At 41.7% G+C, this 27,503-nt stretch overlaps 1 protein-coding gene across 10 annotated transcripts in view; it reads left to right on the top strand.

The window, feature by feature from the left end:
* The first annotated feature begins 1,066 nt into the window (after nucleotides 1–1,066).
* Nucleotides 1,067–27,503, top strand: part of LOC111262322 (beta-TrCP) — a 37,000-nt gene continuing 10,563 nt past the window's right edge. For 4 of the 10 annotated variants that reach the window (XM_086969125.1, XM_022836472.2, XM_086969133.1 and 1 more), the window contains exons 1-7: nucleotides 13,520–13,690; nucleotides 15,093–15,702; nucleotides 17,078–17,262; nucleotides 18,650–18,898; nucleotides 19,209–19,448; nucleotides 19,853–19,921; nucleotides 20,234–26,434. In XM_086969125.1, coding sequence (XP_086825251.1) covers nucleotides 13,628–13,690; nucleotides 15,093–15,702; nucleotides 17,078–17,262; nucleotides 18,650–18,898; nucleotides 19,209–19,448; nucleotides 19,853–19,921; nucleotides 20,234–20,536 — 1,719 coding nt within the window. In that variant the 5' untranslated portion in view covers nucleotides 13,520–13,627 and the 3' untranslated portion in view covers nucleotides 20,537–26,434. Of the gene's footprint in view, nucleotides 4,179–7,293; nucleotides 7,984–8,544; nucleotides 8,682–9,197; nucleotides 9,370–13,119; nucleotides 13,179–13,519; nucleotides 13,691–15,092; nucleotides 15,703–17,077; nucleotides 17,263–18,649; nucleotides 18,899–19,208; nucleotides 19,449–19,852; nucleotides 19,922–20,233; nucleotides 27,224–27,503 lie in introns of those variants that run through there. The other 6 variants (XM_022836493.2, XM_086969137.1, XM_022836485.2 and 3 more) reach the window with 6 other exon arrangements.

Below are 27,503 nucleotides of genomic sequence, written 5' to 3' on the forward strand. Positions count from 1 at the left end.
TAGGTAAGGGAAGTCGGCAAAATAGTTCTGTAACTTTGGGAGAAGGGATGGCTCTGAAGGTTGATCCAGTCAGGTTGACAGTAGAAGTATTTATGACATTGTGTTGTCGCCGGATGGACTTCGTGTCTGTCTGGATGATGACCGAAGTTGTGTTTATGGACATTGTTAGCTATTTCGGTTTATGCTGATGTGAGTGGAAATTATCAACTACTTCAGAACTGGCACGAACTGAGGGAATCCGACTGTCTAATTAAAACAAAGCATTGTGAAGTCCAGTAATATTGGTTATGACACAATGTGATTTCTGCCCAGTGCTCTGAATGTCAAAGTGAAGAGATTCTTTGAAGCGCGGGTAAACGGCGGGAGTAACTATGACTCTCTTATGGTAGGCCTTCCTTTTTGTTAAAGATATAATGTGAAGATAGATAATAAAATCGACTACTATTTTATTGTATTAATTTGATAATAATAATAATAAACATTATTATATTGGGTTTAATTGAAACCTTTCGCATTGTCCCTTTTGAGATTCATTCAGTCATCATATGCGATTAACCAATATCTATGAAGCCTGGTAGTACAGATTTATTCTGACCTTCATTTAGCATTTTTTGAAATTCCACATTCATGATATTATCTTGACAAATTTCTATATCACCATGATAACCAGTACATCTACTGTTAAACAGCGAACCCGTACTCCTGCTATAACGCGAGTAATTAACTAGGACGTGATAACACTTCGCCATAATCCTATACACCTCGACTTAATTGTTGACTGCTACCCGCCGATCACTCACTTAGGAACGACAACGATAGCTATTTTCTAAATGAAATTATATAGTATTTTTTGCATTTAATGACATTTATGCTGTCCTTACTTAGCTGTGCAACCTATTTAAAGTATCGCGCTTCCCTCACACCTTTGTCCTTGTCACCTGTGACCAGTTAAGCGACAATTCCTGCTTCTCTTCGAGCCGTTTGCGGTCAGCGCATGCAGTCGATGTCGGACCGCCCGGCCAATCATGGCCCGTGTCGTCTGCTCGTTTCGTCAATGATTCAGGCTAGCGTAATGCGTTCATAACGAAGTTGGGGCCAAAGAGAAGAGGAGGTTGGCTGGTTGCTCTGTCGGGTAGGCTGAGTGGCCACCGTTCGTGAAGTATGGCAGTGCTGCTCCAACGTTGCGACTTGCAGCGCTAATAGCATAACGATTACTAAAACCAGTAATGTTCGCTAGATGATGAGCTAATAAGTTCTGTTGTCGGTTCGATGCATCTACTTTTCAATTTACCTACTGCTGCCGTTATTTTGTAATTAAGCTAAAGCCCAGAGCTTTTTATGTGCTATTATGCGAGCCGTCATCGCTCTCATTATAGTCACTGTTGGTACAGTTGCCTACAACGACTGACCGTAACTGTGGTAACAACTCCTGCTTAGGCGGTGTGTATGTGTGTCGTTACGAGACGGGCGTCAGCAACACCTCATAAGGTCTCGCCCGTCTGGTAGCCCCTTGTATCATGCCGTGCACCCTTGATACGAAGTCGTCCGTCGAAATCTGCCGTTCATTCGTGCACCTCTAACAACGAAAGACACTGAGGTTACTTTGCAACTGGTGTTACTTTTGGTTGACGCCTACCTGCCTGCTACTGCTGTACTGACAGTGAATCGTTAAGCAAGTCGACAAGACTTTTCTAGATAAGGGGAAATGTGCTGAGTTTTATCTTGTAAGAGAGAAATCGACGGAAATACCGAAATACGATGAGGAACTCAATCCAACGGGTAAGATCAACACGACAATAACAAGTTAACAAAGACAAGCCAGATCAAAACTTTATCTCGTCATAGCATTTTATTACGTATACAGGAAGAGGAGCTAAGGGCAGCGTCTACGCTGTTCGTGGCGCCGCTGCTGGCCTGCTTCGCTGAACGACACCGCCGAAAAAAACGACATCAAAAGACAACAGGTCTGGCTGCTTCGCGGGTGCTAGGGGCCAGTTTTACTGTGGCTCCATTCACTAGCGACTATTACCGCCACAACAAAAAATTGACCTAAAATTTTTGCAGTCATACAGCAACTCGAGGAGTGATGAGGGTTGTGCGCTTGTTGAGACGTCGTTGAACCACTGCAGTCGGCACAGGTCGTCATCGCGGACGTTGTAATCATCCGAATCGGACCTACTGCCTCAGTTTGTCAACGAACAATAATTAGCCAACTTCAACAAAAAGTTCGTCATTTACGAGCGAATTTTTGCCCGACCAACTCGCGCGAGCGCGATCGAGCTGCAGGTCGTATCCTTGTGATAGATTTTGCTTGAAGAATCGGTGCCATTGCCTACCTAGCGTACTGTAGAAATTCGACGAAACAGCATGCCTAAGGAAGAGTGTTTCCACAGCGTGTAAAAGAAAGAATAGGCCGTACGTGATTAAATCATATTTCGTGCCTAAAAACGAACTTGCTTAGTGTTAGTACTCATCGCTAGCGTCGACATAAATATTCATCGTATCTAACACAAACGGACATAAAAATACAGAACAGATGGATACAGGCAGGGAACAAAAGCCGAATCGTTTATGCTTGCATACATCCGAATACAGCACATTGAGCAAGAAATAGCGTGTAGTGTCGAGGGAGAAACAAGTTAGGCAGGGTTCAGTGAACTACTGAGCCGCTGAGTATACATTGAAACAAACGCTGACAGTGATCGTTTCGTCACGGCCAAAGGGGTCTATTACACCGGTCAGTGGCCTTTGTGTGCATTTGATTGCCGAAGTGTCGATAGTAAAGAGCAGTGGAAGAAAAAAGGGTTGGAAAAAAGCTGAAACCTCAGACAAATCGGTCGGTGGAACAGTAACAACCAGAAACCGTCGCGCCTCTCACGGTGGTATTCTTCTTCGATCGGTTACTCAAGCCAGCCCATTAACAGCAACGGCAGGTTGGTCTTCGTATGCTTGATAATTTGGATCTCCTAGTGTCAGTATAACGATTTGTGACTCTTCAAAATCCCCTAGACGTTTTCATGATATAGTCATTATACTACAACAACAAGCAGTCTACCGCCTTATTGCCATAAGTGCAATAGGTCGGAACCGATAATACGACGAGCTCGAAAAATTGTAGTTATTCACTGAGTCGATCTTCGCGGACCAACTTCACGGAAGACTACAAGCTATATCATCTAGCGCCGCCCTCCCATGCACAAATTAGGTAGCGTTGTTGTATTGGTGGTACCGCGCGGGTTGTCGCGTGTGCTAGACTGCTCTTGCTGGATTGCCTGCAAGCGTCGATTCTGGCCAGCCAGTCCATCCACCTGACAGTGAACAAGTTTCAGCCATGAAGAAGCGTATGTTAGTGCAATTCTCAGTTGCTGCAAATGAGATTTACCACAACGGTAGCGATCTGCGTACACATCAGATGTCATCGCATTGTACCTTACAGTATCGTATTGCATCATCGTCATTCTTCCTGTATTAGCCATCACATGTCAATGGTGGATAGCAGGCGGTAGCCTATTTCTTTGTTCAACGCCGTTTTATCGTTCGAAGCAACGAGCAGCAGCTGCCTTATTATTATTATCAGCAACAATAATAATAACAACTGCAGTAGTTTTAGGAGCGCCAGTCACCATTCGCCCACCAACTCCTCCTTCAGGCTAGGACAACGCAACGCGAATCGAGGGGAAGTGACAACGTCAACAATAGAAACTCTATCGATCGACAACAGCGGTTATCAGGCCAGTGGTCGGCGTCGTCTTCGTTTACAGACAGGAATATTTATATTGTGCGTATTTTTTTTTAATCATTACCGTTTTCGCGGCTTGTATCTGTTAAGTGTTGCGGCGGAAGGATCGTGGGGACAGACCGTAACCGCTGCGACAAGCTAGGTGCTGTCGTAATCGTGCGTTTATTAAGTAAGTTCGCAGTGAGTGCCGGAAGATTAGATGTGTCATAGTATGCGTCAAACGGAACGATAGCTTCTTCGACAAGATAGGACGTAGTTACCACGGGAGTGAGTAACTTTATAGCGCGTGAAGACTATCGATTACTTGGCTATCACTAGTGGGTCCGAAGACGACGACGTCTACAACAACAGTACATAGAGGATAATCGCTTTTGGACTAATAAGCATGGAGCTCCCAACGCCAGCTGGAGGGGATTCTATGGCCGGCTCCGGTGATCAGGTATGTCAGATAGTGGAAATGTTAGCTAATATTCGCTGGATCTGTCGTGGCGTTATAACGTGGATAATCTAGTTGGCTTGTGAATGTCCTGGATATAATCCTTCAAGACGAAAAAAAGTGCTACAAAGGCCAGGTGAGCAATGCTTTAGTGATTTAGGGCATGCGAAATATATGGGCAGTGTGCAGACAAATTTAACTTATTCCTGGGTTCAACGTTTAAGAATTATGAACGTTTAGCTCATAGGTGTAATGCTGATATCATACTATGCTGTCTTACATTTAACTACTACTGTTTAATTAGACAGTTTAACAAAAGAAGTAACGTTATAGTTTCATCTGTACAACATTAAAAGTAAGGTTACATTAATCAGCAGCTGTAGTGGATCATGATATCTGTCTTTACCTCCAAAAGTTCCAAGAGTTCAATATTCATATTGCTATGAGAAATATGATTTGATCACCTTACTACAGGGACCGTACGAAGGTTCGTTCCCAGCACGTGTCTTTACCTGGATCAAAACCTGGACTACTATGTGACCCGATCTGTTTCGCATTAGCTTTGCCATTGCATATACCTGGCAGACTATGACTGCATTCATTCATTTATCCACCGAGAAAGTTACAGATCCCAAGACCCCGGCAGCGTCATTTATAGACTGTGCTGTATATCATTCGGTAACATTTGTACCGCTTTACAGCACGAAATTGAAGCCTCACTTTTATTGGCCGGCAGGAAGACGGCAAACAGCAGTGCCCGTTCTTTTCCACCCCATTATTCTTACTTGCTGTTCCTTGCAACAAGGTTTCTCTATTCGATGAACTATTTTTTGGCGTACCTGCCACAGTCGCCGATAGCTTTTTTTAGATTACCCTTTCTTACTTTCCGTATATATATATATATATATATATAGGTATTAATCTTGTTAATTATTGGCAGTAAACATCTGAATTAGTCGTTTTATCAGGCAGCAACGATTCATAATGCACGATTTTATTTAAATCCTACCAAACACATAGTATTACCTTCTTTGAATTCCGTCTGAGCTGTAAGATCACTTATCTAATATAATAATAATCACTCTTCACGGCCCATAATCAACTGCTCTCGTTGCTCGTTTGTGGAGTTTCGCAGATGGAAATACGATCAAATTTATTGCGTCAATTCGCGTGGCACCCAAGCATCAGCTAACCTTCTGCTTTGAATATTTAAATCTATTAGGTGGTAAATGTTCCACTTACTACCGATATAATACCTATTCACATGTCGGTATTGCTGAACTTTTAAACTTTCATCGACTTATTCTGTCATTGGGTGACCCCTACAAGGAACGTCTTGTACATCAGCACTAACAGAATTTAGTAACAGAACCATTTTCAAGCCGTCTCTTCGGAAAGCGCATGCTGGACATGAACCGCAAACACTTCTATAAGCTTAGGTAACGTTTGTGCCTCTATTGTAAAAAGGTTCTCTCCCAAAATTGTACTTGTCTTCAAAATGTTCAATCGTAAGTCTAAATAAGGGCGATGCAACAATTTTGCGCGTCTTCTACAGCCAAATCTCAACATCTTTCAATGCGACTCATATTAATAATACGCGATCCTAAGGCTATTCAGCTAGAAAAACAGTCAACACATCTTCGACTATATATATATTATAGGCTTTGTTATATATCTGTTAGAATGTGGCTGCTACGAGTGACACCGTATATTCGTGCTGCAGTGAATATTGCTCCCGCGTATGGATGGGTAAGACCAAACGAACTAAGAATCGTCTTTGTGGTCGTTTCGAAAAAAAGTGAGGATCAGTTCTAGGCAGAACACCGGCTAACAAATACCACAGCTGTGGCTGTTGATGCTGGGAAACAGGCACAAAACGCTGAAGACGCAGCTTGGTTTGTCGTTTTCTCGCTGCTTTGTCCGACCGTTTTCTTTGTCAGCGACGTCGTTCGAATCGACCTTTCTTGATGTCCCGGCTAACGCTAATGGAGTCGAAGTGACGTGACGCTCAGCGTTCGATTCGGTTTATCCGCACGGTCTTTCCATAGTTTAGACAGTGTCTCTCTATGGCTTTGTCCTATTACTGCTTACACTGCTATGTTATTTACGTGACATCCTTATACAGCATCTCTGCATAGAAAACATAGTAGCCGACGTCACAAGCCCGTATCTATTCGTGAAAGATATCAGCAGGGAGCGATTACCCGACCCGCCGAGCAACCCACTGAACCTGACTGGCTGAACACAACTGACCCGATCCGGAAATGGGATGATGCGTCGATTACACTGAAACCACCGTTGCAGTCTTAGTCTGTTGCTGTTAGCAACGTTGACACTAGATGTCGCTATGGTTTTGTCGCACATTTCGGTATTCGTCCATCTTTGCGATGGATGGATGTATCGATGGTCGCTGTGTGCGATTTCCGAAAAAAAAGACAGATGATACAGTAATAGCATGCTTTTCATGCGAAAAGTAAGCTTGGCACTTCATGTGTGATGGACGCACCAATTGGCCTAACGTAACCAGGTCATCCAACGAAACACTTCTCAGTCGATAGTAACGTATTCAATAATCAATTTTCTCTCTGCTAACGAAATGTTGTAACCACTGAAATGAGCCGAATTGCTCAACGCATGTCTGTTTCTATTTGTCTAAATAAGCTACTTGTTGATTCGATTGTAATATTGCAGTAATGGTATCGCCTGACTAGGCTTCATTTGTTTACGTACGAATCTGGTAACAATAATATTATTTAGTATGTGGGCAGCGCATTATTCGAATTGGCCTTAGTATCCTTCAGTTACGAGCAACTGTGACCGTTTGTCACAGTTGCTGATTGCACGTAAAAATAAATAGCAATGTGTAATCTTTATTTGTATTGCAAAAAAGGCGGCAATACGGCTACGTAGCGTCAACCTTTCCTCAGTTGTAAGAATACATCAAAAGTAAAATTCGTTAGATAGTTCGCTTAGCGCTGAATATGCAACAGCTTCCGTTTTTTACCGATAGATGTCAATGAACAACAGGAAGTTGGATGGACAGACCCAGTGAAGAATGTACAGCTAGCTAAATGCCGAATGAATTGATAGGCAAATAGGCCCTTTCTTCTTTTTTCAGTAACGCGAGATTGTCGTTATCAGCACGATGGACGAGTCACAAATGGAACTACCACTGTGCCAATGACACATCGCAGGCCTCGCGTAGAACAAGAAGACATGTGTATATTTATGTGTGGAAGTATTATGGATTTAGCAGCAATAGTAGTGCAACCATACTTACATAGGCAACAGTAGGGACAACCGCCATCGCTGTTATGTGCTGCTGATGGATGAAGGCTCCTAAAGTGCCGAAGTGCAAAAGCACTTAACTATCGTCTAGATAGAGCCGAAGTCCGAAGCAACCATACACTGATTGAACAAGTCACTCAGTCAACGGCAAGCCGAATAAGGGCTGCTGGTGACGCTATCTCGCGATAATAACGGTAGCAAGGTTGCTTTGTAAAAGGCGCTTGGCCGACACCGAACCGAACCCGACTAATGAAGCCAACGTCGCCTTGCCACTTCGGTGAACGAAGTTGAGGTGGCCGAACCTCAACTTCGTTCACCGCGTATAATGCTGAATAGGAACGACACAACCGATGCCTCCGTCATGCTGGTGTAACTCCGTTAAAAATACACGAGGAAGGAGAATTCGAGCTACGGCCACGGACACCGTCCGACAGCTATGTCTTCATACGACTCCGGCTAATGCTTAGATATAAAGACTGGTTTGGTGATTGACTGTTCGTCACCGTCGAAGCGACAACAGGTAAAATTTTACCAACGTGAGTAGGAACAGACATGGAGGGGCCCTCAGCAACAACAGCAGCCCACAGAGCCGAACAAAAGCTCCAGCCTGTCGCGCGTTAAGCTGCCTATGGCAGCCGCCTATAACGGTGTTCGCAGGCGCCATTTCTAGGTGATGTCCGTTAATGATCAATGCTTGATTCGTTGGTCAGTGTTCGATCTCGTTATTGCTGCTAATTTTGTAGCAATTTCATTGCGTCAACCTGTTGCTTGGTGTTGCAGTGTTGTTGACTGACGTTCGAGTGTCATATTGCCCTCGTTGCATTTAGCCCTTGCCACTACGTAACAGCATCACTATATGTCTGAATTTCCCGCTGCCTTCTGCTTTAGGGTGTCGGAACCGATTGGAGACTTTCAAGGAGTCTGTAGTGATTTACCTTGACTAGGAAGAAGCAGAGAAATGATTAACTATTATACAATAACGTCGTTAGGGGCCAATGGATTGTTTTAGTCTATAGCCATATCAACAACGGTTCGATTTTTCTAAAACAGTTTTAGTTTTTGTTTTTTGGTATTGTTCTAGTTTATTTTCCTGTTTCTATGCGCGGGACGGCCAACTCAATCATGCTGTTAGCGGAGGGAATCAGGGTGTTTTTCCGATCGCGCAGCAGTAACAGCGTTCGGCTGTGCTGATGCTGTCGTTGTCAATGCCGGAATGAGGTTGGTATGCTAAAGCAAGTAATGAAGACATTTTTTCATTTAATTTGGTCTTCCATATTTGTTGTCGATTTTTGCTGTGACACTATTTCTTCTATGTACAGTTTTGTACTTGAACGTTGTCATTGCTGTGGACGTCACGCTGTCGTCGTGATTCAGCCGACGACAAAAAGATTTGTTAATCGCCAATGACGATATTTTTTGTACCTGTTACGTCATATTAATGAATGATGATAAGTATACTAACTAGTTTTTTACAGTCGGAAGCATTCAAGAAAAACGTTTTTGTTCGTTTAGAATAATAAACAAATGTTAAACCGTGTTGATATAATCTTAGCTTATCGCTGATAGATTCACTTTCGATGCCGCATTTGCTTTTTTCAACCACGTACCAGCCAGTGCGAATATTGAGTTCTTCAGCTTTGCATCTAACAATTGTGCTGCAATCTAATTTTGCTAATTGTTACGGCCATTAACAAAAGCTAACCCTTTTCTCCTTTTTTTGCTTTTGGACAATAGCAATAAACAATCGCGGCATTGCGTTTGTAGCGTCTAAGCGATAAAGGATTAGCGGGAGGAGAGGGTCCCTTTTACAACGTCGATACAGTCAAACGTTTCTAGTCAAAACTAAACTGGCAGCCTCGTAGTTATTGTGAAGCTAACAGAAACATGCGAGCAGAACAGACAAGCGGTGAGTGGCTTTACGCGTACCGACGGCGGCGGCTGCGATAACGACGACGATGAACGCTACTGCGGTAGAAATAGGTTCTTACCTATACTGCCTTCTGCCAGGCCAAACTTCTCTCGTCGCATCTGAATTCACCGTTTTTTCTTTGGGTCTCCCTGTTTTAATGCCGTTGGTGTTATTTCACTTGTAGTACAGGCGCTGCACTTCCTGCGACAACAAGCAAAGAAAGCGTTTTACTTTCGCCACTTTGTCGCTGCCGGTGTTGCAGCTGCCGCTGGTTGGACGGTTTGTTGCTGTTTTACTGTCTTATCTTTTCCTGTATTGCCTTCGTTTTCGAGGTTCTTTTTTTATCCAGAGCAGCTCCTATGGGAAGCAAAAAGCGTTCGTGGTGCCATTACCGTCGGTATCTATCCACAGTAAATGATGAACGGTCACTGCCAATTATCGTAAATGGAGTTAAGCAGAAGATGATGGAAACGATGGGCGATGATGATGAAGATGATAGCGTAACATCACTGCCCGAACAAAACACTCAATATTGCAAACACTAATAGCTTTCTAGCGTTCTATGCTAATGCGCTTAATCGCTCACTGGATCTTTAAACCGCAGACAAACTAAACGAGTCATACAACTATTTTAACAGCGGGTCATTTTGCTGGTGATACCATGCCGCTACTGTACCGTTATGAGTGCAATGGCCGGTTGCCGGTGGAGCCAGTTTAGCAGGTGAACCCAACAGCAGCAGCACTGGCACCTGTATGAATAGGGGTGTTGGCAGATACAGCCACGGCCAGATTACAGCTTGTTTTTCCATTATATATGGGTCGTGTCCCGTAACTATTCGACCCACCTGTCGCTTTTGCTGATGTAAATCAACTGAATAACGTGAGACTGGTTGATCACACCTGCTCGCTCTTGACTATCTATCTGTTCTATGCTGTGCTCGTTTGATATGCGGTCGCTGTCTTCGTCGTGGCCGTTTTCGCGTATTTGTGTGTTATCGGTATTGATGCCGACCAACACGCATTTTCGCCTTTTGTCCTACCCCAACCGACCACTTCGTGGTGGTGATCTTGTTCTTTCGGCAATGAAAATGATGACATTTCGACGGCAACGTCCACGATGGCGTCAAACAATAACGACGAAAACGAAAATACCGACATTTGATTAGATTGTCGTCGGTGACGAAACAGATCCAACACAAATATAGTAGGCGACATCATCAGGTGCTGTTAGAGACAACGGTTGCAGCTCTAATGGCGAGTGGAACCAGTTACTATCGCCAGCGATAGCGGTTCAATGTGCCATAATAATTTTAAATGGCACAGTACAACGCCACTTGGACTAGAGTAAGCCGTTTCAGACCTATCTAGAGATTACAGTACAGTTATTTTATTACAGTTAACCTTTTCTGGGCTCTCACGGCAGACATTCATCAGTCGGCACCCAACACACGGAACGCTGTTATTGGGTCAGTCAAATTCGTTCTTACTGCCATAAGGCAGGCGAATTACTAATAAGCTTACTGATTACTAATAATACTTCAGCAGTAACAACAAATAGCAGTAATAACAAATGGCAGTAATAACAATAGTCCAATGTTACGATTTTCGTACGAAAAAATGAAAAAAAATAATTGAGTCGTTTTTATAGTAATAGGTATAATGATTCGTTGCTAGTATTACTAAGCGAGCGCACTTCGGGGGTAACTGAGATGAGAGCCAAAAAGTCTGAGAACTACGGACGAGCTACCTAACCGTCACTTTGAATTTCATTGTGCGTTGTCTACATGTAATACTGATCTAAATGGCGGCCCACTGGCTAAATGCGGTGTCCTGTCGTACTATATAATTATGTAGTGTGAATGAATTGCTCTGGACAACGATACCGGTAGCAAATAGTTATAAAATTGTAAGTGGGACTTGTTAACAACTTTTGAATATGCGGCCTATGTTGTTATTATCGTCAGCTAATAAACTTGGAGGTTCGAAAACGTGGGGCTAACGTATTACTGATTTTTAGTGATAAGACACTGTTCTATTTCACATGCATTCAGGTAATTGTTTTCGCATACAGTACTAGACAATCGTGATGCCGGTAATTAGGGAGTTTAGCGTCTAACGTCATTTTAAGCCCAATGTCTAGCAATGTGGTGAGAATGGGTTATAGAGAAGACGGGCCAAGGAATGCGTGGGTTTGCCGCCTGTATTGGTATATATAACATTAAAACGCTGACAAAGAATTGCGAGTTTTAATTGTTCTTGGAAATAAACACTGAGATTCAGCGACGTTCAATAGCGCTCAGCGACCGCCGACAACGAAATCGCAACTAACATGAACGTAAGGGACAATTTAGAAATCTATCAGGAAATATTATCAGACGTCGATCGAATCGTGCTTGAGGATTGCATTCTATTAAGAAAATAAGCCATTGTTTAGAGAGAGAGCGTGCTACTGAATATAGTGGATGGGGGGCACCGAATAACGAAACGAATTCTGGAAATGTATACGTATGTATAAACCATGCCCGTAAAGTCAAACTACCAAAAGTAGCTACTGTAATAGGACTATCTATATAGAGGATCTTGATGGAATGAAGCTTGATCAAAACACAAATTAACCATTGTGGGCATCTGAAAGTAAGCAATGCAGGGTATACAGCTGGAAACAAGGCGCATACCTAACGTGGTTGTAACTTCGGAAGTTTTTTTAATTTAATTGTCTCGAGTTGTTTACGTAACTGCGCCGTCGTAGAGATTGTTGTTTGTACGCATTAAACGCATTCACGTAGGCTCTGAAAAATATATTGGCTACCAAACATCGCATGGCTTTTTGATGGGTCAGTACATTTTAGCCGCTGTCACAAACATTCTGGCAATTGTGTGTAGATTGCGTAGAACGTAACGCGTAACGTAACATTCAAAGCGTTCCATAATATATGTGGATTTCACGGAAACGGAATTGAGAACTTGACCTTTGAGTCAGTTAATTCAACGTTGGTTAGATTGTAGCTAAAATAAACTTCATATTGCTTTTAGCCTATTCCAGCATTTAGTTATCGCGCACTAACCTGCCTGAACAGTTACGTTTTACTTAAATCGTACAAGGAGAACAAGGTAAAATAATAGACTTATTTTTTTTAGAAGGAAGTTGTCTTGATAAAAAGATGCTAAGTCGCCGATTTACATAAAATGAAAAGGCATTCCTTCGTTAAAGATAATGAAAAATCTACATTAAATCCATACCGGTGTGACGGGTAAACTGTGCAAGTAATCACTGTCCCAACAAAAATCATTGCAGCATTATTTCGAAAATGTCGTCCACGGGTATCGTATGATAATGAGTCACTTATCCGCACATTTTTTAAGTGTACGGAACGTTTTTGAATGCAGTATGTCACGTTTCTCGATTCAGTAATATCTAGTAGTGTAGAAATTATCACCACAAAGACCGCATTATTGGCGTCGCTGCTGTTGTTATAAGTGTTATTACGCAACATGTGGTGTGTATTGTACCGACATTGTTTGATGGTAACCAGTCAAAATATGGAAAAAGTGATACGCGTAAAAAGAGAAGGATAACAAGAGAGAGGATTTAATGTTCCGCTTTCCTCCGTACTTAGCTTGATAAAATTACACTTGTTAAGTCTGTATTGAGCCCAAAATTTGCTGCTTAACTTTGACGGTATACTGGATTCGCTAATTAAGTGGCCCGGATTCTAATTCTACAATTACGTCAGCAAGTATTGGTCTACAATTTACGTACGGTACTATAATTACTTCGTTTTATCCCTCCGCTGTAACTTCATAAGGTGCGTTTTCCAAGTATAACACCATATAGCGCACGTGCAAACGTGCAATTTCGGATGTTTTTGTTCTTTACAAAAACTTATACTCCTTAAACAAACAATACACACGCACATACGCACACAAGTAAACACAGAGAAAGACAGAACAAATGGGATAGCTGTTATCTGCCCTTCACCTACGCTGTTTCTCCCTCCTACTCCATTTCTAGATGGCAATGTCTTAACACTCTGTCTGTAAGTCACGCCACGTATTACCTGCATGAATGTGTTATCCAGCATGCATGACACAATTCATTTGAGCACGCAAAGTCTAAACAAGGTGCTGATACCAAGAGCGACGGGGTGAAACGTTCTACGCTTAAGATCACCATGATGCCCCCTGCCATAGCTAACTGAGCTGCAGTGATCGACTTTGGTTGTTACGGTATGAACAGTAAGCGATAACGAGAGCAATGGGCGGGCTGCAGGAAAAAGTCAGTGATGGTAGCGGCGCAGTTCTCAGCGATGAAAACTTGGTGAGCGTGCGTGTGTTTTCAATTAAATGGCAACAAATACGACAGTAACTCGTTGAACTTCTTTCTTTAAAAAAACACGAAAGACATTGTTGGCGTGTGTGTGTGTGTGTGTGTGTGTGTGTGTGGTGTGTGTGTGAGTGGGTGGGTGGCTTTGTACGGGTAAAATAACGCCTCGGCGGATTTTTTCTGAATGCTAGAAACGATACAGTTAATACAAAAAAAGCATCGCTTAGCGTTGCTACTCGATGCCATAGCATTCCCAGCGCACACCGAGAAAGCGTTCGATATTTTATCCTTGATACGGAAAACTCTGCTACTAGGTTGTTGCAAGTGTCGGTAGAACTCGTAATTACATGCTTCGGCGCATGTGACTTCCGCATGTGTTTTGCTATTTAGAATATCATCTAAATCTAACACTTCAAAGAAAACACACTGCCGATTCCATTGGTACATTTAGCAGATTAGTACTTTTTTAATACTGTTTATAACAAGCGAAGCATAGGGTGATTCTTTAAATCTAACGTGCTACGCTGTGGAAATACCTAAGGACCTTATTATATTGTGTAAACTCATTGCGGCCACTCAGTCCCGTGCAGAGCACTATTTCTATAGGAGTGAGAGCACTTGCCAATTCCAGATCTATATACAATTGAAAGGCATCCCCTTTTAACTTGAAATGTTGAAGTTAAAAGAAAACTGACTTCGAAGCATTGGCAGTACTTTCCTGCATCTTACTACCTTCAAAAAATAGACGGCTTCCGTACTTCTACCAGGCAAGTTTTGCTTCAGGTTAATGCTCGGCGATATCGTTATGCCTGATTGTTTCCAAAATCTTGTCCTACAGCTACGTTCTCCAAAAGGTATAGGAATGACGATGCTGACCTATTATAAACGGGCGTCAAGGACATACAAATAATTCTTATGATTTATCGATTTTACCTAAGCGCGTTCTTGTATACGTGATTTAGATATTCTTCATCGAGATTTAGGATTGTTAGAACACAGGATGCTTGAAAAGAGAGGACACATGGCATAAAATGCTACTTTGCGTGAGCTATGTTAGTACGGTGAGGTGTTTTTAGTAGTCCCGTATGACAATCTCACTTTTGGTTGAACCATTGCGGCTTTTAAGGGTACTATTTATTATACAGAAGTTAAGTAACTCATTGGTCTACCGTCACTGCAGTTTGGAACTAGGCGTCAATTCACAGCGGTAATGTAAATGTTTGCTCCTGAACTACAGCTGTTCGAAGATAACCATGTTGCACGCAAAACATCCTGTCCGAACACACAAGAAGCAGCTAGCTTATTTTAAACTTATTCTATTTAGGAACGATAATATATACCTGTAATAGCTTATAACCCTGCTTTCTTTCATGTTTTTATTTGGCCTGACACACAGATGCAAATTGGTGAATGTCCCGTAGTAATGTCTCCAGTTAATCCTTGCGTGATGGCACGGAGGGCACCTCCCGAAACTGCCCCCGAAGACCGCAATTACCTGCAAACGGCTCTCGAACACTTCGATCGAGCCGCGGAAGATGATCAGGTGGCATTTGTTGAGAAACTGCTTTTAATGATGAGCCACGCCCAGCATTCGCGCGTTAGTTCAACCTTGATTCCTATGTTGCAACGAGACTTTATCAGTCTGCTACCGAAGAAAGGTCTTGATCATCTTGCTGAAATCATTCTGTCATATCTCGATGTACAATCGTTAGCGAACGCTCAATGTGTCTCGAGAGAATGGTACCGAGTAATAGCTGAAGGTATGCTATGGAAGAAGCTTATCGAACGGCAGGTTCGTATCGACCCACTATGGCGAGGTCTGGCAGAACGTCGGGGCTGGATGCAGTATCTGTTTAAGCCGGCGCCGGGTAAGCCTCATCCAGGACACATGTTCTATCGCAAACTCTATCCCAGCGTGGTTACAGATATCAAGGCGATTGAAGACAACTGGAAAACTGGCCGACCTAACCTCCAGAAGATCAATTGTCGAAGCGAAAACTCCAAAGGTTAGTAGAGTTGATAGTTTGCTAAACTGTCTTATGCGCGATAGATAAATGAATGAGCCGGCGAGTGACAACAGAATATCCTAGCAGGCCGCCTACATTGGATTACGTAAGAACACGTAAATAGCCCTGGACGGATTTTTTGTCGAGCAGGAAGGGCTTCATAAAGAATTTCAATGCGAAAACATAGCTGGATGTGTGAGGAACGCTGGCTTAATATGGAAAAGACGACGTGGATACAGAGATCATGCTGTCTCCTCCGGTGTTAATCTCTATCTTTCGAGTGTCGAGTTGTCGTTGAACAAAAATGGTACAATTGATTAAAAATTACAGTGAAATGGTAAAACAGATCGCGGTTGTAAACATAATGCTCTTTCGATCCACCGGGTATTTTGGCAGGACGTAAAAAACATTAGCTAGCTAATCCGTGGATATCGTACCAGATGCTTGGAGCAGCGCCCGGTAACCATAACGCATATATTATGCCAAAAAAAAGTACGAGATATTCTACAGGGTCTATTTCTATATTAACAGCAATTAAAAGAAAAAAAAGGCTGAAAAGTATTACATAGCTTCATTTTGTTCTATTCAAAGTGAGAATTCACTATCTTGGTTTACTGTCTTGATTAATCAATGGCCCACCCCCGTAAACTAATCTAATAATACCTTACTATCGTATTCCAAAGGTCATACACAGAAACCCCAAAGTGAGAGTAGTCGGTTGGCTTTAGCTGTCATTCAGGAAACGCGAAAAGAGGACGAAAACATCCTTAGCATCGAGTATCGCGTGTTTTTTGTCGATGTCGAGTATACGTCATGGTTAAGGATCGCTAATTCGATCCTGTTGTAATGTCAACAGACGATCGGGCTAAAAATATACTACTTCTCGAGTACTGATTGCATGCAGAAGTACTACATTATTACGTTTCACAAATTAAGCTTATTTCATCATTTAATTAGCCCCGTTAACGTTGCGCAGATACTTCTAGATTTTCTAATAAAAGTTCAAGTGATTCCCCTTTATGAAAAGAGTCGGCAGTTAATCTTTAATAACTAGTTTGAGATGTATAATATTAAGGGAAGAGGTTTTCTTTTCCATGTCCACTGCTGAATTGACTTCCAGCACCCGGAAAACTTCTATAATTTGATTTTATTTGTTGATCATATTCGTTGTATACCGTGCGTCTTTTTCCGTTATAGCCACGATCTGTCTTTTTGTGACGGATAGCTCGATTGCTAAATGAACACCAGTGAACTGGTACATCGAATATGTATAGGTTGTTTCTTAGATAAAACCCAATAAAATCAAGTTACTCCTTAGCCTAACTTCGCAGCTTCCTACTAGTGACGTATGTAACCGTGGCACGTCTATTTTCAGGAGTGTACTGTCTGCAGTACGATGACAACAAGATCGTTTCTGGGCTCCGGGACAATACGCTTAAGATGTGGGATCGCAAGACCTTAAAATGTACACACGTGCTGCAGGGACACACCGGCAGCGTTCTATGCCTGCAGTATGATGACCAGGTTATCATTTCAGGCTCATCCGACTCTACCGTAAAAGTTCGTTTCACTTAGGAAGTATATAAAATTATTTAGTGCTTGCTTTCTCTCGCAAAAATATTCATAAGACCCGAAGAACTTTTAGACCCGTTAGAATATTAAACTCATCTTCAATTTTTTTGTAGTTCGCCTTCACAGAGCGCGTGTCGATACTGGGATTCATGGAAGCTATTAATTCTTCCTCAGAACGGCCGTTTCTTTCTCCAGATTCACTTTAGGTAGTTTCGGATAGCCTGTGTTATCAGTACAATATTTTCTTTCTGACTTTCCTCGGTATATAGGTGCTGTTGGGCCGTTCACCTAAGTTACTCATAAATGGAAAGCTTTCCCATTTTATTTAATTTTATTCTTTCTTGTAACTATACTATCAACCCTTTTTTGAACAGAATTTTGCCACAACTACGGTCCGGGTGCAGTTGCTTATATGGAGGCCGGTTTTTGCCTGTTTTGCTCAAGCCTAGCAATGTATAGTATAAAAGCCGTATAACAGTCATGATCAGCCTCATTCAATGTCACCATTGCGACCTAGTCACCTCCATGAGTCATTCTCGTACTCCTTTTTTGTGGTTTAGTTACGTCTTTCGTGTTAGCATACAAACCGACCTTCTGTCCTTTTGGTGTCTGCCCTAGGTGCTTCTGCCCTAGGAAACACGCCTACACGAGTTAGCATTGGCTTGACTACGCATCTCAGTGGATAATTTTGAATAGATACCATACATGCTTGGCCCAGCATAGTAGAAATTACCGTGGCCCCGTGCTATAGACCCTACTTGGTACTCTAGCGTCCCGAGGCCTACGTAGAATTACGACTATGTTGCTGCTACTCAAGAAGGAATTATTGCCTGCCTCAATACTGTGTTGTACCTATCGTTGTTAAATTTGGAACTAGGAGTGGGGGCGATTGGCTTCTGCTATAGGCGAATCTCATTCGTGATTTCATTCATTTAAAGTACATAATGGATTGGAATTACAAAAGTAGCCTGTGGGTGGTAGATATTAGAAAATAGTGGGCATTTTCCTGGCTGACCGACAGGTTTTTTTTGCCATAGTACGAGAGACGATCTTACGCGAGGTGTATAAGGCATGTATACGGAAATAATAGAAAAGTTCAATTTTGAGATGACTTTGTTTTGAATTAGACGAACGAAAAAGTCAAGTTCAAAACAACAAACAACGAAGAAGTTCTTTTTTTCTATGTCTACTGTGTTGGACTTGACTTCAAAACGCTCGGTCAGCTAATAACCTTGTTTTTTTTATATTGGAAATTAGTATGAGTCTGCTTAGAATGTTTCACCTAGTCAAAATAAACAAGCTCTTGTGTTTCTCGGTGAATTTCATTCTTACGAATCTGCTTTTGTCGTTATATTTGTTGCTTTAATTTACATAGGTGTGGGACGTGAAAACTGGAGAGCTAGTGAACACATTGATACACCACTGTGAGGCGGTTTTACATCTGCGTTTTACCAACGGCATGATGGTAACGTGTTCAAAGGACCGCTCAATTGCTGTGTGGGACCTCACTTCACCAAGGGACATTGCGCTTCGTCGGGTCCTTGTCGGTCACCGGGCAGCCGTCAATGTTGTTGATTTCGACGAGCGTTATATTGTTTCCGCGTCAGGTGATCGCACAATTAAAGTAAGTTCATAGAAAATTATGGCGGAGGTAGCCAGATTATTGAAAGGCAGGCTATTCCCAACGTTTAGTATGGTTAGATATTATATGACGAGTCACCTTGATTCAGCAAAAAAGGTGGCAAGGAGAAGCTATGCTACTTATGTGTTTCAGTATATTTCAGAGGAACACATAACACGAGACTCTATTATACAAATTATAACCATTACGATTATAGAAATCAGAAGCACATATTTAGCGTGATGTGAATAATTGTAAAGTTCGGAAAAGCGACGACATCCTCTTAATCTTATCGTAATTATCGATTCCCCAGGTCTGGAACACCTCATCGTGTGAATTTGTGCGCACGTTGAATGGTCATCGACGAGGAATCGCTTGTCTTCAGTATCGTGAACGTTTGGTTGTCAGCGGGTCCTCCGACAACACGATACGGCTCTGGGATATCGAGTTCGGTACATGCCTTCGTGTTCTTGAGGGACACGAAGAGCTTGTGCGATGCATACGGTTTGATTCGAAGCGAATCGTTTCAGGTGCCTACGACGGGAAGATCAAGGTAACTGACCACTAAGCGGTGCACGAATTGACAACCATGAAAAGGTTCATTGTGATATACGAATTACAATAAACCTTTTCATAGTTTAGGCTGCAGAACATACATTATGGCTTCGTAGGGAGAATAGTTTCCGACTAACTGACAGTCAGTTAAGCTTGTTAGATTAGGTGCCACGGTAGCCGCCAGTCGTCACGTCGATGTTTTATAATATATTATATTATATTTTCATATTCTGTCTGAAACTACATAACCAAAAGGAGTTCCTTCGCGTACTCCGCGCTTTTTTTTATAATATTAATAATAACAATATTATACTTCCGCAAGTACTAAAAATTTTTATTATGGCAGAAATAAACAGTACTGGTATTGGAGGGGCTGATTTTATGAGTTACGTTTTGCAATAGGTGTGGGACCTGAATGCCGCGTTAGATCATCGTGCACCAGCTGCTCAACTCTGCGTCCGCACACTTATCGTAAGTTTTGCTTTCCTTTTGGTCAGGATCATTAACACCATCATAATCATCGGAACGATATTTTTGTTATAAAAGCTTCTATAAAAATAGCGTAAGAGAGCTAAAGGTTCAAACTCTAGCAGAGGAAAGTTGTTTTTGCTTTTTACGTCCACTAATCGTTTAAGCTTTTTGAGATTGCCTGTAAATTATTTTGTCGTCACTTTAAATAATTAAATCGCGTCAAAACTAACTTCTAAATTGAGAGATTCCACTCTAACCAAACTAACAGAACTGGCTTTCGCGGCCGGCCTGGGTTGTCTGTCGTTTCTACAGGAACACACTGGTCGGGTTTTCCGACTGCAGTTCGATGAGTTCCAGATCGTTTCTTCATCACACGACGACTCCATCCTTATCTGGGACTTCCTCAATGTTGATCAACCGCCGCCCGGGTCTCCGCTTGCACCGCAGGCTACTCAGGGCGGAGCCCCTGGTGGAGCAGGACCGTCGATGGCAAATCCGGCTGCTCCTGGCGCAGTTGGCGGGGGTGGAGGCTCTTCTGACAATGAATCGAACCCTGATTCGCCCCGAAGAAACTTCCCATTTCCCGCGCCAGTCGGGAAAGCTGTCCGTGATTGAACGACAAACCTGATCAACTATTAAAGTGGATGCCTGGATTGGCACAATCTGAAGCGTGCTTGCTGACGCAATAACAATTAAGCAAAGTGTGAAATGGGCAAGACGAAGGCAAATGACGACTAGACGACTACGTCGAAGACGATGAACAGTTGCGTCCACATGGATGTCATAATTTTCCCTCCTTCCGTTAACCTGTTTTGGCCGAAAGGTATCAAGATATTACGTGTCATAATAGCCGCCCACGTACCAACATTCTCCAATCCAGCTGGACCGTCTTGACCTAGTCACGCAACATCGCCGTACGAAAGTCGCAAGAAAATGTCTAACCGCCAGCTTTGGCCTCAAATTTGAAATTGTTGTTGCTAGCTGTTCGGTTGTCTAACAACATACCGATTAAATGGGAGGACACTATGAATCAGTATATCTAAACAATCAACACAACCGGACGCGCGCCTGTGCTCTTTAGGAAAGAAAGGAGGTACCAAGCAAAACGAAAAATCTGTTTTCGAGAACGAACATTTTTCTGGTTTTATCTGGGGTTTGATCCGACCTATTGATCTTTAACGGTGTTATTACCAGTCGCGACGTCTTTGGCGTAAGCGGATTCGCCTAACCATCAATAGGATCCAAAGGCATGGCGGCAGATATTGACGGGGTAGTAGATAGCCAACTGGGTGGCGTTAACCCTACCAGAGACTGGATCTGGGGACAGCAAGTCCAACAAATCTGACGCAGCCGAAAACATAATACGAAAAAAACGGACACACAGATGTGCTAAGGGTTACGGGCAAAATGGGATAAACATCAGTCACGGCAAAGTTGTTTTTCGCGCGTGATTATATGAATGTGTATGTGTTAAATAGATAGGCCGTACACTGGTTTTGGCCAATATATGTATATATAGCAGTAGAATAACAGATGTATTTAATAGACATACACGCATATAGAATAATATACATATATTTGAAGTCCAGCCATGTTGGCTGTCGATCACCTAGACAGAGTCGGAATTGATCTCTGCCTCGATCCATTTCTGCTGCCTCTTCTAATCACTGGCTCTCTTCTGCTGTCGAATCGATTTTGTTTGCTTAACACACATACCTCTGTACAATTGATAGAGTACACAGTGGTTGAACGAAGCTGCTGATCGTATACTATAAGAACAAAATATTTTCTTGCACGAAGCACCTTGAGGGCAACAGGAAATGTAGTATGTTATGGAAGTAAACCATCGACGTGGCCGTGTCCTTTGTGACGAATCTTCATATCACTGTGCAATCTTATTAAAAGGTCGAGCTGCGAAGTGTTTCGAATAAATTCGGTTAATGTTAGGGCAGAGGTGTAAAGAAACAAGACATGGATATATGATGTTAACACAAAAACACCATACAGTGATAAGCAAACCCACTAACAACAGTATGATATCGTTCACATCTATAAATTGTTAAAGAGTAACATAATAATGGGCTGAATAGTTATACCTGTGTCATCGACGTAGAAACAACAACACCCTCATGGCAATAACGACGATAACGAAACATGGCATGTTATAAGGAAAATCTGATATTCGTGTAAGTGATCGTCAAATCGGGTAGAGAAAAAGCGGAAAATAGTTACGATCATAGTAAATACACGGCCACGTCCCACTGGCAGTTCGGTGGTGGACAGTTGTCGTATATAGAGGTAATCGTAGTGAAAATCAATACGAATAAATATGGAAGCAAAGCGTAAGGGCAAACGAAAACGGAGAAAAACAAACGCACTAGCGATTACGGGAAGGGAACATGACACTTGAAATGAAGTAAAAATACGTCGTATGTCGTATAGACGTTGACGGAGTACGTGAGGCAATGTAAGAACTCAAAAGGGGCTTAGATTTATCTGAGAAACAAACTTGAATTTTCTAATTTTACGCTGATAACGATCGTAATAAGGATGCTTGAATTACATCCGCAAATACCTTTCTTTGTTGAACTCCAACGAAATCCTTGCTGAAAGTATGTAGAGCGGCTTTTCGCATTTTCACATTGTCGCGTGGTTATGCATCTACATTTATTTGAATTTATGAGTAGAAATGGTTCTAAGCGGGCCAGATCAACATACCAGGGTTAAGCAGAAGTTATACTAATATAAAGCTAGTGAGTAAAGTGATATGGAAAGTTATAACTGCCTAGGAGGAGGAAAACTAGATGATGAACGATAATCCCCAGCCTATAGATATATATGAGCACTTGAGCAGAAAACATGTATAAAAGTGCATATGTAGAAGCAGCGATGCATATTTAACGAAAGTAGTCATTAAGTATATATATACACTTTTCTTTTTTCCTCTACATATTTTTTTTATATGTACCTATATATATTTACTTGAAAAAGAGAGCGAGAGAAAGCAACAACAGAAAGGCAAAGTTCCTGGCTAACTGTGTTTGCCGGCGACGCAGAAATCTTGCTCATCCGGAAAACGACAGAGAATAACACATATGTGAAGTCCAAGAAGACTTCTAAAGATGAAAAACAGAAAATATTAAGAAAAAAGAAAAAATATTAAGACGTAAATAGTAATGGCGAAGAAGTTTGTAATGGACGTGACGAAGCTACAAACATACGATTATTATTTACTAGTTACTCTTTCTTCCCTTGGAACCTTGTGGATCTCCATTTTATAATGAGATTAGTATATATTAACAACGACGATCACTGAACACGGTATAGTCCTAAGTGATAACGACTCGTTTTTCCATCTTTTTCTTTTTTCTTTTTTATGTTAAGCAAACAGCCGGTGTTTACACCACTCCATTATCACTGTCTATCAGACGATTTCTCACGGGATATGTGACGGGGTATTAAGCGAAAAAAACAGGGCAGAAAACTTACGGTTCCAACGCAATCGATTATCCTGGATAGATTTACAACAGAACGTGGCCGTAAAAGAATTAAAGTTACAATTAAGCTGAAACAAATTAATAACAACCACTCTGTATGCGTCCGGCATGTGTTGGAAGACAAAATCATCGAAGGTAACATAGGCACGCACGGCAAAGACAATTGCCTGTGGCAGCAGATATATGATGGCTGTGATGTGGGAAGAGCAAGGTCGTCGATTTGTTCTTTGAAGATAATGCCTGGCAGATCTTTAATTGGGTTGAGTTCAAGTTTGTCTAGAGTGTTCGAGTATCCATTATGGAGTTAGCGTTAAGCACAGCAATCGCCGTTAGATGGTTCTTCTATTTTCTAGAGATACAGACAGAGAGAAACGAGCAGCATATAAGGGGATAGATCGCCGGCCATCAGCACAGCGTGTTTTAGGCAACGCAATCAGCCTGGATAGTCGGTTTTCATCACGACCATAATGATTAACAATCATCATAAGAAAATAAGTAACAGAAGAAAGTGCGCATGTCATTCATTTTATGGCGCGACATGGTAACCTATCCCAGAAGCGGTGATATTCACACAAACACGTATAATATAACGTTTGACGGACGACCACGTCTGATAGTGTTTCAAGAAGAACGGCTGGATAAGCCATTATTAGGGATAGGCGAAACAAGGTAAGTAAAACAGGATAATGTAGCTACTGGACTGATGGATAGACAGAGTGAAACGTAAAGAGGGAGAAGAGGAAAAGTAGACGAAACCGATAGGGAAAGAAAGTTATTGAGAATGTGATAATTCCTTTGTATAACACGATCAATTTAACAGAGCGATATAGAGGTAGACGCCCGCATATACATACCGTCGTTAAGTAGCGAGTCACCAAAGCGAAAAACAAAACACTTCTAGCACGAGAACGACGATTGCGACTCGCGAGTTGCGCCCGATACCTTTAGCTCTGCGTCCACCGAATAATAGGGTTACGAATAGTCTGCCGACACCGACAGGCAGGTGTAGCTAAAATAACGCATTATCACCTTGTCTTTGTACTGTCACTGAGTAGTGGGACAACGACGTTGTCAAATTAAATATGCGGCAAAACAGAATCGACCGAGTAGCTGCTTTCTCAAGATAAGCTATAATCGGGGGTAAGTTAAGCATGGCAGTTCACTGCTTGGCCAGCCGCCTTTCATTGGTACCTTGGCGTTCTATAGTTTATAGGTGGTGATGGTGAGCAAATCAGGTGTCGAGAGGCTAAGCGGTAAAACCTAAATGCTGGAGCTGCCGCTGACCTCGTGCGGCCCTGCCGTCCTTGTATAAACTGCAGCTTGCAAATATAAAATAAGTATAACAAGAAGAGCGTCAAAAGGCGGATCTTTAAAGCTAAACCAACTTTTCTTTCGAACTATTCTTTCCGTTTTCCAATATGGGCATGGGAAGGAATCAAACGTTGGAGGTTCGCCTAGACAAAGCCGCCGCTTTAGGATATCTTTGTAAAGACTATGTGTTATAACAAGACAAAAATAAAATGAGAACAATACCAACAACAAATTAATTGAATAAGAAAAATATTTCATTGCTTTGCAACTCTGACGTGTTCGTGTGTTGATTTCTAACTAGGTATTGACTGAAATGCAAGGTACACCTTAACGAAGTCAAAAATGACATGACAATTTCAAGAACGCGTTGAATATAAAAATTTTAATAGCATAAACAGTGAGCATTGCGGTGACGGTGACGAATGCTTTTATTTATAGGAGTAACCAAACGAGTTTTCGAGTAAAGTTAGATTTTTACAATAGTCCATAATAACAACAGCAGGAAAAAGCGCTTTAAAAAAGCGCATATAAATAGCGCATATAAAAGTTAATATGCACAGAGCGCCTAGTTTTGAATAATAATCTTCTAGTCTATACTGTCATCAATGTTAGCGCCGAAGAAGAATTATAACACAATTTGGTACAATTTTAAATAGGAAGTACTATATTTTATATTGATCCCAAATCTCAGCTCACCGATCATACGTGGAAGTTTGGTGTATTCTTGACAATGCTGGGTTTACAGTAGGGTTGGTTTTTGCAGCGTGTTTCGAATTATAGTCCTTTTATTTTGTTGCAGGTATAATACGCGCATACATCTATCCTTCTGCTATTTTTAAAATTGCTCATGTATTGCCTAGGTTTACAGTGTCGTTGACACAATTAGCAACTGTCACTTACCTGTCCGTCAATAGATAAGCGTGGATATCAAATTGTTTTAAAAATCAATACTAGACTTTGAAAACGATCCAAAATAATTTGCAAACTTTATTTTATACTTTTTTATGTTGTATTTACCTTACCAATTCATTAAAGTCGATATTTATTAAGTATAAATAAATTGCGGGCTCAGTAATACGTTATGTATATATAAAAAAATGCTCCTATTATTCCTATTCTATTATCGTGCGAGAGTCTCTTTGACCCCAATTCTTGCCTTCTCTTAAATATCCACATTAGCTGCTGGTAGGTGAATTACACAGATGTTGGCTTTATTGTCCAAAGCTGCGGGAAACACAGTTTCACTTTCATACTTATCTGGCTTTGATTGGATGGGGATCCCTTTTTCAGCATGTCAATGGGCACGGCGGTTTGGGCTGCCAGAAGGAATCCGATGTCACTATCTACCAGATGGAATATATTCAGGTACACCTTAGCACGCAGTGGCAACTGTGATTGTGGCTTCATCGGTATGAGATCTAGTTCGTCACAGGGGAGGACGGCGTTTAGTTTGACATTCGCTGAAGCCATCGTAACAGCAGTTAGATGGTCGAGGCTGAAAGTAGCCTTCGACACGAGGTATACCTTAATAAGCAAGTTGCCAGTCATCACGGTGATCTTTTTGCTTCTGATTCACTCGAGGCGGGTCAAAAGGCATACATCGTGCTGTGTATACACTATTCTTAGCATAAATTGTTCCAAGTGCTATAAAGATTTTGGTACACCGGATTTTTACTAGGGAGACCTTGTACGTCTGGGCCATCATGTACGTATCCAGAATTAGCTCCTATGTTTTTCAGCTTTATTTTCCCTTTGATAGATGCAACACATATTACAACCAAGCTGCATTTCAAAACTTCAAAACATCGTTTTCTTACCGTGAGACTGTCATTCCTCACTTAATTCGCGAAAAAGCCACATCGTCATAAATGCTAGTACAAGTGCTAGTGTGTTAAATGTCCTTGCGCTATTGTACAAGGCGCGCGAGGCGAATGTTTGAAGGGCTCGCTCTGAAAATCCTGTGATTGTTAGACTTGCGCACACACTTAATTGGAAACGCCATAATCGTTGTATGGCGAGCTCTTGAATAGCTATTAGACGTGTTGTTCCTAAATGTGAATTCAATTTTGACATTACCAAGATGGTAATAAGAAAATCAAAACACTAAGCAAGGCAATTACTGTGAAAACCGCAAATTGGGAATGTAAGCAAATTTTACTTCTGGTTTGTCTAACGACAAGTAATGCTCATATTTGAGCAATGGTTCGGAAGCCATATCAAACGAACTAAAATACTAATTAGTTGCAAATCAAATGCGCGATATCATCCCTCGGTTGATTGCATTGGAGATAAGAACAAACACTGGCAGATAAATGTACGTAATTGTTCCTGCATGTTTTTCGCTTGTAACATTTGTCTACTGGACGAGTTCCCTATACCGGTCGAAATCATGCGACGGTAATTTATGGCTCACAGATTTCAAATATCTATATTTCGATACTAAGATAGCACGGCCGAAAAATGCGCCCAGAACTGAAGCGTCCGCTCATCCGAGGTAAGTAATAGCAACTTATAAAATATGTGGGCAAACCTAGAGTTCTGCTGTTGTTGTGCTTGTGGCACTGAAATACTCTGTGCAAGTTTCGATCGCTTTTATGGAATGTTCTTACCACATAATTAAAGACAATATAATATAATTGGTATATCAGCACCAGCAATGTTATATGGAGATCAATCGACTGTACTTCAATGCAATGCCACCACGTTGATAAGCCCCTTTTTTTTAATAGAAAAATTCAGAATGTAAAAAGTCTGGCTTCTTTCGAGCTAGTGCC

The sequence above is a fragment of the Varroa jacobsoni genome, unplaced genomic scaffold, assembly GCF_002532875.2.
Source record: "Varroa jacobsoni isolate VJ856 unplaced genomic scaffold, vjacob_1.0 scaffold_69, whole genome shotgun sequence".
In the NCBI taxonomy this organism is placed as follows: domain Eukaryota; kingdom Metazoa; phylum Arthropoda; class Arachnida; order Mesostigmata; family Varroidae; genus Varroa; species Varroa jacobsoni.